Source organism: Eschrichtius robustus, chromosome 16, assembly GCF_028021215.1.
Source record: "Eschrichtius robustus isolate mEscRob2 chromosome 16, mEscRob2.pri, whole genome shotgun sequence".
NCBI lineage: Eukaryota > Metazoa > Chordata > Mammalia > Artiodactyla > Eschrichtiidae > Eschrichtius > Eschrichtius robustus.
The window spans coordinates 34848612-34860991 of NC_090839.1; the positions used below are offsets into that span (position 1 = coordinate 34848612).

Below are 12380 nucleotides of genomic sequence, written 5' to 3' on the forward strand. Positions count from 1 at the left end.
TGTGTTCTCTCTGTCTCCATGTGGATGTGTGTGCACATATAAATATATGTATGTATGCACATATACCAACATCCATATACATGTATCTATCTATCTCCATAAGTCTCTGGGGAGGGAAAAAACCATTTGTTTCCTTTAATAGTACACAAAAATTCTAGTCACTTTATTTGGAACAAAGAATGAGAGGACTGGCAAATTAATTCAAAAAAGTACCCTATAACACCTTTCTACTGACAAAAACAGCAGTAAAATAAATACTCAGAGCTTTTCTACGTCATCAACTATTAAAATAATAGAATATAAAATTTTTTAAAGTTTATTCCACTGGAGGGAAAAGGGTGGACATTTTTGGTACTGTAAGTCTCACACACATTCATATTGCTTAGGTTGAAGAGAACATAATGAACAGAGGAAATTTCTTCCACAGATTCCTTCGTTTCAGTACTCAAGTTTCACTGATGGTGTGTTATTCCACTTGGCTTAACATATAAACAAAGTTTTGTATAAATATATTTCTTTGATCTCTAAATTCTCAAGATATTTGCGCAGAGCACTAAAAGTACTTAAGAAGATTTTTGTGAAATAAACACAATTGGCCATATACCAGTCTACTGCTTACCCCAGGCTTGCATATTCTGGCTCGAGGTTTTGACAGACGGAACCAATCTGTGTCAGAGGTGGACAAAAGGCTTACTTGTCCTTCCCACGAACAGGGGTATAGACATGTTCTCATTCTTAGGATATGAAAACACAATTAGTAATGGCATTTAAAGCTTACTTACTAACTGCATAATGTCTGAGAACAAAAATCAGAGCAATTTTTGAAAGGTTGAGTCAGACTCTGGGCACTTCCGTTTTTTAGCTGCTGGCTCTTCAGTCTTGTGTAATTCTAAAGTGCTGGTGCTGGATTTGAGACTGGGGTCTGCTTTAAGGTTGTCCATGGCAACAGTGAAGCCTGAGAGAAGGTACCCCCCACCTCCACTCATCAGTAGTTTGGGATGACTTCGATCTGGCAAAACCTAATCAAGACAGAAAGACAGACATTCATGTTTTCCTAAGCAGATAAAGCCATGTTAACAATACACATGCCAGAAATGAGAATTTAAACGACACAGATTCGCCTGAAGAGCGACCAATTTAACCAGACCAATTCCTAAGGAGGTCCATCTTTCACATGACAGTGCAGATAAAAGCGCAGAAATTCGTTTAAGTGATTTTCTTTTGAAATATAAAACTGAAACCATTTCTTTTAAACCTGAAGCAAGTTTCTGGTGGTGAAAGGGCAACTGGTTTGTGTAGTGCTCTGGGCCTGGTTTTCTCCCTCTTTCTTCATGGTCAACAGTGGAGCTGGGTCCATGGAGAAGTAGCTACTGGACATATACCCAGAGCCTTCCTTCTCCAACACTCTATTAATTCTGTCAAAAATTCTTCTCTCCTGTTCCCAGAGCTAAATAAGATGACTACCATGAAGCACAGGGTTTCCCAGGTCTGCAGAGTGTCCTGGATTAAGTAAGATGTCCAGGAAGCAGGGCAGGGCCTGTGACAGCCATGGAGGTGCACCCCCAGATCTCTAAGAGGGAACTGGCTGTGAGCTGAAGCAACAGAAAGCCTCTAGCTGCTGCTTCTTTGAGATTCACACCCAGAGAGGCTATTCCAAGTTGATAACTGAGCATGGGTACCACAACTGGACCATTTCTGTCCAACACAGAACTCCTTTAATGGGCAATTTTTGCTCTGGGGTTCCTCGTCATCCTGGCTGAGACTTTCTCAGAGCAGCACTGCATGCCCTTCCTCCCCTCCCATCGTTCCTCCCACTTGTCACAGGCATCAGACCTGTATCACGGTCTGACAGCTCTCCCTGCCTAATCCCGCTCCCTCTTATCTTTCACAGGCATTTCTCTTACACTTTTAATTCTATCTTCACATATACATTCCAGAGGACCTGAACTGACACGGAGCCCACCAGGAACTCTCGAACACTTGCTGCAAAGACATCCCAGCAGAAAGGAAAGGGTCACTTTCTTGTCAGCCTAGGGATTTTGCTATTATCAGTTATTCCCTCTACAGTGATCTCAAACCACAGTCGTTTGCATTTTAAATGTCTCTGGACTCAGGTATCTGAGTAATAGACCATGACGTGAAAAAAGAAAAAAAGGGTCAGGAAAGGTCAGGGCACTTTCTCTGAGTTACAGACGTGAGACTCTTTCATCTCTATAGATAGAAACAGGGAGATCCCTATTTAGCAGCTTCTGGCACTACTGTGCAGAGCCAGCGACCCAGGAGAGCAGCTCCCAGGGACTGGCTGTGAGAACACATACCTGGTAATTTCTGAGCCAGGTTTCAGACAGCCTGAGATTGATGACCCCTCCTCTTTCCCGCAGTTTTGTGTAGCATTCCAACAGAGGCTAAAGGCATAAACAGAGTTTTGTTAATAATTATTTTGAGGGTGCAATTTGAGAAACAACATTCAGATGCAAGAATTCCTGTCCACTCTGTTTCAGTATTACCTCTTTATATTGACAGTAGACCACGAACGGCCTTGAAGGAGCCACAAAGTCCAGCAAAGACAGCAGCAGTGGAGTGGGATGGAAACGACTAGCTACAATTAAACTGCAAGGAAAATGTTAGACAAATTATTTCTCTATGTCCCCAAAGCAGAGCATAGGTTTTAAAATGCATTTAAAATATCACGTATTTATTTGCATGACTCACACAAGGAAGCACTTTAAATACAACATTCTAGAGATTCCAACAATAAAATCACGAGCTATTACTTTCTAGGAAACACAAACTGGATTATAAACTCTCGTGGTGCTTGGCAACTCTAAGTGGCCAACTTAGAGTTGGCAACTCTAATGACAGTCTTGATTTAAAAAAAAATCTGGAAGCAAATCCAACATTGTAATACTGGCTTTGCAGATACCTGAATCTGCCTTTCCTGTCAGGTTTTCCTTAGCCCATGCCCTTAGGCAGTATCACATCAACTGGAATGCCCCCCAACCTGCACCTAGCGGGACTACACAGCCCAATCTGATGTGCCATCATTGGAGAAATTTCAATTTCTTCTAAAACTCTGAAATCAGCATAATCAATTTCCCATCTCTGCCAGATGCAGCCTCCTTTCTTTAAAAACCCAAGAGAGAATCATCATGTTTGCCCTCACTACAACCAAAATAGACAAGCAGACAGAGAACACTAATCTGCTTGAAGCAGAGCCCACGAGCATCAAGATGTCGCCTGTGTTCTTTCATCAACACACCCGTCTGCGTTTCTTTCACTCAGCAGAGCAGCAGCTTCTAAATGTCTTTTCTTCTGCTCTTCTTGTCTCCTCTGCTTTTCCTGAATCTTCAAGAAGAAAAATAAGATACCAACATACTGAGGTCATTCAGTCGGGTTTATGGAAACACTGGTCTGTCAAAACATTTTAACAATATTTATCAACTTGGACTAAGGCAACAGAAGGAGATCATTTATAAGGAAGCTGAAAACACATAAGAGAGCCCTTTGGTTATAAAACCACCATGCAGCCACCTCTACAATGCCTCTGTATCCTAAAGCTCCACCCCAAAGATTAAATCACACGTGTGTACACTCACACACACTTTTTCTCTGTCTGTTTTGATATCTGTTATCTTGGGAGCTGATGCTCCAAAGCCAAATCAAATCTCAGGGCTTACATGAAGTTAAATGAAGCCCTGAGGAAGATATTGAGGGTAGTGGGAACTCTTAACATTCTTACATAATCTTTTTTGTTTCCTCTCTCTTTAGGCTCCTTAGAGTCTGGATCTTGAGATACAATTTCCATTGTTTCTTGTTCTTCTGGGTGATTGCTCTCTGGGGCCTCTGGCATGCTGTCTTCGTTCTCTTGCTCTGAAGTCTGTTTTTCCTCCAGTGTGCCATTACTTTCTTCAACCGAAGCACTGTCTTTTGGCTCTGAAGATAACATCTCAGCAGAAAGTGTTCCATTTAAGAGACTGTCCACTTGGTTGAGGGGGAATTCATAAAGACCACTGAGGAAAGATTTTGGAAATCCAAAACATGCTGTTGCTGCCCGAACAGGTCCACCTCCAGGGTACAGCTGAATAATGGAGCCAAAACCTGAACAGACAAAAGAAACAAATATCTGCTCAATGGAGGCGGCTCTAGACTATGCAACAACCCTCGGGGTACTCCACAGTAAGGAGACTGAAGGTCTCTCTGCTTTACGCTGTTCAGAGGTTGAAGGTGATGCACCTCCTCTGGGGGTCCATCTGGAGTCCATGCGTATTCCCAATGGGGGTAACATAATTCTAAACAGGTACACAGGAAGTCTTAAAGAAGTGTACCCCCCTTGACACTACAGTAAAACCCTGTGATCATACAAATTTTGTATGTCACATGATTGGTGATTGGTTCTCAGCATCCCCCAAGTCCAATCTTTAAACAGGGCAGTTAAAAGTTCTTATCGTCAATGGGGTCATAAAAAGGGCAGTTAAATCAGGCTGCGTTGTACTCTTCTAGTACAGAATACATCCCTAGTATTCTTCCCACCCTATACTCTCAATTCAGGCCAATAAAATGAGCACCAGCTATCCAAGAGTTTAACTGAAATCACGGTCCTGGAGGTCCTAGCCAGTCACAGGCTTCAGAACCATCTCCACTGACACAGAAGCTGGAAAGGACACTGCGTCGGGAGTGCCAGCACAGCTCAGGCTGGGAGATGTGGGCTACGGAGGAAGGTCCCAGAGACTGGAGCTGTGCAGGCACACCCAAGTCATTTCATTCGCTTCCAGTAACTCAACCTCACTTTCCATGAGTTTGAATATTTTAGACCCCTCGACTCAAATTATGGTAGGGTTTTAATGAACTTGAAAACCTTAAATCTTACCTCCCATTCGTTCCATCATTGCACCCAGCACCAAGCCTGCACATGTTTCCATCACAATCATTTTATTGCCAGCACGGATATTTCCCAATGTCAGCATCTGGGCTAGTGTATCGTATCTCATGTGGCTAAGGAAAAAAAATGATTCATTCATTTATAGCTAAGCAAAGTCTGCTATTTTAATCATAATTTTTCAAGTTTTGTTTGTTTCATAAAAATGTTGTTGATAAGATTATTGATTGCTTTGGAGGCAATAGTAAAAAAGGACTTACAATTTATGAAGTAGGAGGACACTTTATGCAGATGAGCAAGATTTTCATTTTACTTAAAATCATGACTTTCTTAAAGATATACTTTCCCCCAATTATACTTTTGAAAGGAAACAAAGCGTACTTAATTTTTCCAGGTTCTCTTGCATAATACATAACTGAAAGAATGCGGGTGGATGGCTTCACAACAGTAATCATGGCTTCATATCTGGGGGAAGGAAAAACAGAACATCAGTTTTAAAAAGCTAGTTTAAAAATATTTTATTTTTAATAATATATTTCATAAATCTATAAAAAGATTTAATATTTTCATTTTTTTTAAAACAAAAATTACTTACTTCTTTTTCTTCTTTTTTATATATTTATCTTGAGCAAATTCTGTCTTGTCTCGGAATGTTGTACTATTTTCAATTAATTGCTGAACTATTTCCTATAAGAAAAGGAGCAAGCAGATTTCCTGAAACTTTATTTTCACAGCACAGATAACTTCAAAGGTTTCTTACCCCAGAATGTATCCAAAGGTCTGATTCTCCAGGCCCTTTTCCACAGAAGTCCAAATGGGTGAACTCTGTATTTTTATACTCTATCTAGAATTTGTATTAAAATGTAAGTACTTTAAACTCCATTTAAATCAAAGTAAAAGAACAGATATATACAATAAAGGGAGAAAAGAGGTAAAGAAAACTGTCAGTCCTGAAGACACTGGCTGAAAACATTAATGAAAATGAACAAAGTTAAGCTCTGAGATGCACTAAATTATCAAATTCCCTTTTGCTAACACTATTAGTAATGTCATTCACTTACATTCCTGCCTATAAGAAACAAAATCTTTGATATACTGAATTGCAATATACACTTCAAGCTATTTTTAACAGAAGTGTACAGTATTTTTACATTTTACCTTAGGAGAAGTCTGCTTTAAAATGCAAGCAATTTCCTAAATACCAAATGAAAACAAAACAAAAAATCCTTTGAATTTTACCTCGCCTTTAATGCCTTTGTCCTTTAAAGCTTTTATGTCATCTTGAGTAAGTTTCTGAGATTTCCCATCATCAATTATATTTCGATTATCAGTGCCCGCTTCTTTGGTCTCTAAGGAAGAAAATTGCTCTATGACATGTATGATCTGAAACTATTTAAAAATCTTTCCTATTCTAAGTTCGTATCCACATCCAGCCCATCAGCCACTTAAATCTGGCCTTCCAGTTCCACTGCCCCCACCCCAATCCACTATCCTTTCTTGTCACGACTACTCCAAGCCACTCACTCATATTCTTGTTCCTGCTCTTGTCCCCTTACAATCTACCTGACACCAAAGTTCTCTTTTTAAAATGCAAATTGGCTCATCTATTCCAACGCACAAAACCACAGTGGTTTCCAGTAGCACTTCAAAGATGATCCGCAAGGTTGTATATGACCTGGCCCCTGGCTACCTTTCCAGGGCTCATTTCTCAACCCCTGTACTCAGCCACATTGCCCTTCTTTCTGTTCCTTAGACACAGCAGCATGGTCTCAATGCGGGGCTTTGGCTCTTGCTGCTCCCTCTGTCTGGAATGCTCTTGTGACATCTCCAAGTGGGTGGATCCTTTCCATCACTCAGGGCTGAGCTCACCATCTCAGCCAAGTTTCACATCTTTCAATCAGCCTTCAGTACACCTCCCTGCTTTATCATCTGCACCGCACACATCACCACCTGAAATTATGCTGTTTGCTTATTTTTGGTGTCCCCCACTGCTAAATAAATTTTATGGGATAGTCTATCTAAGGAACTGCTGAAATTGCACTGCTTAATCATGTCTGGAACATATCTGGTGCTTAATAAAAACATGAATGTTGATTTAAAGGTATTTAATAAACTGGTTTGAACCAGAACTTCAATAGTGTTTTAATTATTTAATTTTAATAATTAAGTATTTTAATTTTATTAATAAAATATTTAAGCACATTTATTTTGATAAAAATTTAAGTATTTAATTTTAATTAGCAATAATACTAAAATTATGGGGTCGTTACTCTAACAGGCAAAGCACTGTTAAGAACTTCCTATGTGTCATATGATTGAACACTCACTACAGCTTGGGCATTAAACATGTTTATGGCCCTATTTTACCGATGAGAATATAAAACTTAGAGAAACTAAATAACTAGGTCAAGGTTACAAAGTAAATGATGAAGCTGGAACTTAAACCTAGTCAGTTGAATTCAAAGCCAGATCTCTTATCCTTACCCTATATGCTAACTACCTCAAGAGCTGGTAACTTCTAGACACCAACAGGGCTCCACACCCACTCTTACAATGAAGCTGCAAGGATTCATGGCATCAAATACCTGGCCCAAGGTCGAAGACCTGGTTAATGATGGGCAGGAGTCAGAACCCAGGTATCTCAAAGCCAAAGGCAGACCCTAATTCATTCCACCAAGCTACAGTTCTTAGATTATGAGTTTAGATTTCTTTGGGGACAGCCTGGGCTAGCATTCTAGAATTAATTCGAGTTGACAGGTTTCTGAGTAGCCAGCTCAAGAGCATCTATTTCATACATCCTAAGTAGTACAGTGCACCTGAAGTAGGCTCTTCCTTCTTCTTCTTAGGCTGAAGACTTCCTCCACTGGTAACTTCAAATGTGGTTCCATAACTATGGCCAATGACGTTATCCAGATAGAACCACTGTTTTTCAAAAGTTACTTTTCTGGGGAAGAAATGCAATCAATTAGCTGAATCTCATTTGTATTCAGTACAGGAACGATTCGTTCAACCTAGGTTATTTCATAATCAGTCTCTCTAAAGGATGATCAGCAGCATTATCTCTGACCATGAACCGACAAATGAACTAGAGAGGATCGGGTTGGGGCCAGAAACATAAAACACTGCACAAAATTAATAAAGAAGCCACAAAAACACTGAATTTGGAATGAGAAACAAAGACAGAAGACATTCCTCTTCTGAGGCATTGGTCTGGCTCCAATTTGCACTGTTTGACAGGATGTCCGAACTCGCAGACTTTGGATTTCCTGAGTAGCAAGATTGCCATGCCACTGAGACACACACTGTGACGCCTCTTGTAACTTACACAAGAAAATCTCAAAACTGAACAATCATTGGGATGACAGGGATTTAACAAATTCCCTGGCCTAACTGGCCATTTTCTTTGAAAATCATCCAGGAAAAGCAAATGATATATACATATGAACATTATTGACAATCTACACATTTGTAAACAGTGCCTAACACTGATGAGGCTCTACTGAGGCCCAGGCAATCTTAGCTTTTCCCATTACCCAGATTTTTATCTTCTTACAATTTAAAAGGGAAATCCCACAAAAACAAAAAACTTTCCTTTCAAAAGACAAAAACTAACACCCACTGAGTGTCAATCAGGGGTTAGGTAGTATGTGCCAGGTGTTTCATACTTTTTGAGTTAATTCTCAATTATGTAATCCTGGGACACAGCTCTTTCCAGATGAGCAAACTTGAAACTGAGGGAAAAGTGTCTTGCCCAAGATTCAGTTACACAGTAGGAGCTGGGATCCAAATCCAAGTCTGCCTGACCTAAAAGACTGGTTCTTTCCACTGCACCACACGGTCTATCCAGCAAAGAACAAATGGATCTCGGGAAGCCCTGCTTAGCTTCAGGACATGGCCCATATCAACAGAACTCTGAATTCTGAAAGATGTACACTGGTTAACTTTCTTTATGCCCCATCCTACACCTTCTCTTTCTTTCTCTGTGCCCCAAGAGGCCGACCATGACAGAATGCACAGACCACATCACACAGGCTCCCTTGCTGAAGGCGTCCCACAATTCTAGACCCTTGGATGCATCACCAGTCTCTACTGGTTCTCTACACCTTGTCACATCTCTGTATGTGTATGTGTCACATCTTCATTAAGTCTCCTTACTTGAACCACCTGAGTGAATTTCTCCAAGATCCTAAGTATCCAGGCAGGGCCAATTCTTGCTCTTTGCTGGGTCCTCAGTGATTAACACATAACAGACACTCTAAATATTTGCTGACATAAATCCCCTCAGAGAAGCTGAAACTCAGCTCAGCCCAGATGTGTACCCTCCCCTGCCTCATCCTTTGAGTAGCCCAGTGCTAGCAAAACACTGTGTCTGAGCTGGGTTGGGTTTACCCTCTGGCAGCTGGTCTGATATGCAAAGAAGGGTGTGTCACTCAAACTGATTGGCCTGACAGGAGGTCACTGCCCTAGTCAGGAAAGTGGGACCCAGTCAGAAGGACATGGAGCCACACCTTCCTTGGGGAAGAGGGGGATGTGCAGAGTCTGCTCACAGAGGCAGGATTGCTTCTGCTCAACCAGATGAGTGCAGCCCCGAGAAAAGAGTGAAGGGAGAGTCTGGCCTGGGATGTAGTTGAGCTCAAAGAGTCATTTTCTAAACAAAATGGAAACTAATGCTATGGCTTCTGCCAAGAAAACTGTTGAAAAGTGTTTCAAAATAAATGTCTAAAGAATACTTTTTAGAAATAAAGATGTTACTGTCCGTCTCCTTGGGAACGAAAAGCTCTTATCTAAAAGAGCAAATTTGTAAGAAGCACACTCAAACAACCACATCTCACGATAAAGCAACTTAAAAGGACAATACGAGAAGGAAAAACCAAAGGTTCACCTGCACATGGAATCGTTCATCGAACGTATAACCTAAGGACTTTGCTGCACTGCTATACTTCAATTAAAAAGCCTAAATAATTAGTATTAGCACTTTACACATTTCTAATCAGAAATTCTGAAAAGAAAAAAGCATTGGTTTCAAGAATACAAAATAAAGTTGTGATGAGGGGGGCTCTGGGAGGCAAGAATGAGACTAGAGGGTGAAGGGTGGGTTCTGTGAGAAGACAGGAGAGAAGAACTCAAAACCTGGGGAAAGAACCCCAGGACAGGGGGTGGGGTGGGGGCCTGGAGAGAGGGGCGGAGCACCTGAGGGCCAAGAATGGGAAAAGGACCGTGGAAAGAGTAAGTGAGATGCTTAAGATAGAGGGCCAGTATGAGATCACGGAGGGGGGTTCTGTAGGAAGACAGAGGAGTGAGGGAGATCTCGAGAGCCGAGGATGGGATTCTGGGGGCAAAGGCCTCTGTGGGAAGATCCGAGAGGAGATGACGAGAGAGAGGACTGGGAATCCAGAATGGATTGGGAATCCAAGAATGGAACCCTGTTGGGAGAGGGTGTCCAGAAGATGGGGGCGGAGAACCCCTAAGGCCAGCGACCTGACTTACTTTCTCCGCTGGACTTGCACTGCTTTAAACACATCTTCCCGTTTCAGCACCACGAAGTCGCCGTCGCGGATGCGGTGGTCCCCGGGATGCGGTGGCCGTGGGCCTGCTTGCTCCTCAGAGCCCTCCATGACGCTCAGCCGGTCTCCAAGCTCCGCAGCGTCTCTCCAGTTCCCCGCGCTCTGCCCCTGGCCCTAGGCTGTAGCCGCTAGCAGCCTCACCTCCCACAAACCAAGAAGACTCAAAGCCCTCCGACCGGCACCGCCCCCACGTGCTGCGCGCCGCTTCCGCTTTCTGGTAAGAACCTCAGGACAGCTTCCGGGAGCCTCAAGGCTTCCGTCAGGCCGATCTTCTTGATTGGCTGCCTTCCGTCACGCCCCTCCGGTCTCGCCGCAGCTTCGGGCGGAAGTTGCGTCACAGAAGCGCCAAAAAAGAACTTGGAAAACTGGGCTCTGGTTAGCCGTGCTGTTGTGGCGCCCTGCTCTAGACATTTTCCGGCTCCCCTGTGCGGCCTCGGTGGAGAAGCTGAGGTCCCCAAGCCGCTCCTACAGACGAGCTTCGATCCCGCGCGGGGACGTCAGGAGAGCTGAGGGTGAAGAGTCTGCGGGGCTTGGGCAGGGTCACCTGAGGAGCTCGGACCGCGGAGTCTCCTCTCCGCCCCGTCGTGCTTCCCCCCATGAACTAAGAGAGTTTTGGGACCTCCATCTTTTGCAAGTAAGAACTTAGTCTTGAGGAGACGTAAATGAAGTGGGGTATTTAACCAAGCATAGAAGCCCGACGGGTGGCTTTTACCCATTCTCCAGTCCTACCTCTTGCATTTATGTTGGAATTTTTACTAATTTTTCTCACCATATTACCTCGTTTGAAAAAGATACGGCATTGTCGAAGGAGCACTTCAGCTTGGGAATGTGGAGACGAAGTTTGAGCTCAGTACTGTCAACAGACAATTTTGATCTTGATCAGTTCGCGTAATTTCTCTGGTCTTCAGTTTCTTAACGTATGGTGTGGTCTAGATGATTATCAAAGCCCTGTTAGTGCCCATAACATGAACTTGTTATTAACTTATTTACTAATTTAAATCGCTTTAAATAAAGATGCGGATACTCTCTCTTGTAATGAATTGCACTACAGTCTATGGATATATTCTTATTTATTTTTATCCTTAGGATATGAACTATTTTCTTTTATTGAGGTATAGTTGATTTATAATGTTATGTTAGTTTCAGGTGTACAACATAGTGATTAAATTTTTATAGATTATACTTCATTTAAATTTTTGGGGGGGGCTGTGTCGGGTCTTAGTTGCGGTGCGAGGGCTCTTCGTTGTGGTGCGCAGGCTTCTCTCTAGTTGTGGCGTGCGTGTTTTCTCTTTTTTTCAGTTGTGGCGCGCGGGTTCCAGAGCGTGTGGGCTGTGTAGTTTGCGGCATGCAGGCTCTCTAGTTGAGGTGCGCGAACTCAGTAGTTGTGGCGTGGGGGCTTAGTTGCCCCGCGCCATGTGGAATCTTTGTTCCCTGACCAGGGATTGAACCCGCGTCCCCTGCCTTGGAAGGCAGATTCTTTACCAATGGGCCACCAGGGAAGTCCCTATTTTTAATTTCTTGAGGAAGCTCCACACTGTTTTCCATACTGGCTGCACCAATTTACATTCCCACCAACAGTGTACTAGGGTTCCCTTTTCTCCACATCCTCCCCTACATTTATTATTTGTTGTGTTTTTGACGATAGCCATTATGACAGGTGTGAGGTGATATCTCATTGTGGTTTTGATTTGCATTTCTCTGATGATTAATGATGTTGAGCATCTTTTCATGTGCCTCTTGGCCATCTCTAAGTCTTCTTTGGAAAAATGTCTGTTCAAGTCCTCTGTTCATTTTTTGGATATTGAGTTGTATTAGTAAACTATTTTCTTCAGCAGACTTTTTTTTTTAGAATAGTTGTAGGTTTACAACTATTGTTGTAAAAATTGCACAGAAAGTACGGAGTTCCCATATAGGTCCTCTTCCCTTCCCCCACCCCCAGT

The 12380-nt window shown here is 42.5% G+C and overlaps 2 protein-coding genes across 3 annotated transcripts in view; one reads left to right on the forward strand and one right to left on the reverse strand.

Annotated features, from left to right (window-relative positions):
- Positions 1-303: 303 nt before the first annotated feature.
- TRMT6 (tRNA methyltransferase 6 non-catalytic subunit) lies at positions 304-10667 on the reverse strand. Of its 2 annotated transcripts, XM_068524509.1 has the most exons (11): positions 10364-10667; positions 7693-7820; positions 6116-6225; positions 5472-5563; positions 5258-5341; positions 4868-4992; positions 3740-4098; positions 3260-3345; positions 2508-2610; positions 2319-2405; positions 304-1019 (listed from the first exon to the last, which is right to left on the reverse strand). In XM_068524509.1, exons 1-11 carry the CDS (start codon positions 10489-10491, stop codon positions 810-812), a joined length of 1512 nt encoding a protein of 503 aa, XP_068380610.1. In that variant the 5' UTR covers positions 10492-10667; the 3' UTR covers positions 304-809. The 2 variants fall into 2 exon arrangements, with proteins under 2 accessions (XP_068380610.1, XP_068380611.1); XM_068524510.1 differs by lacking the exons at positions 6116-6225; positions 7693-7820 and having other exon boundaries at positions 10364-10447.
- Positions 10668-10796: 129 nt separating this feature from the next.
- The window catches only part of MCM8 (minichromosome maintenance 8 homologous recombination repair factor), a 42685-nt gene continuing 41101 nt past the window's right edge, over positions 10797-12380 (forward strand). Inside the window, exon 1 of the mRNA XM_068565801.1 lies at positions 10797-11074. The gene's annotated coding sequence lies outside the window, so the exon portion shown is untranslated. The remainder of the gene's footprint in view (positions 11075-12380) is intronic.

Coding starts and splice junctions, on each gene's coding strand:
- TRMT6 (XM_068524509.1), bottom strand. CDS start 10,491: ATGGAGGGCTCTGAGGAGCAAGCAGGCCCACGGCCACCGCATCCCGGG. Junction 6,226..7,692: donor GAAGGAAGAGCCTACTTCAG/GTGCACTGTACT, acceptor TTTCTTCCTTAG/AGACCAAAGAAGCGGGCACT. Junction 3,346..3,739: donor GAGGAAACAAAAAAGATTAT/GTAAGAATGTTA, acceptor TTCTTCTTGAAG/ATTCAGGAAAAGCAGAGGAG.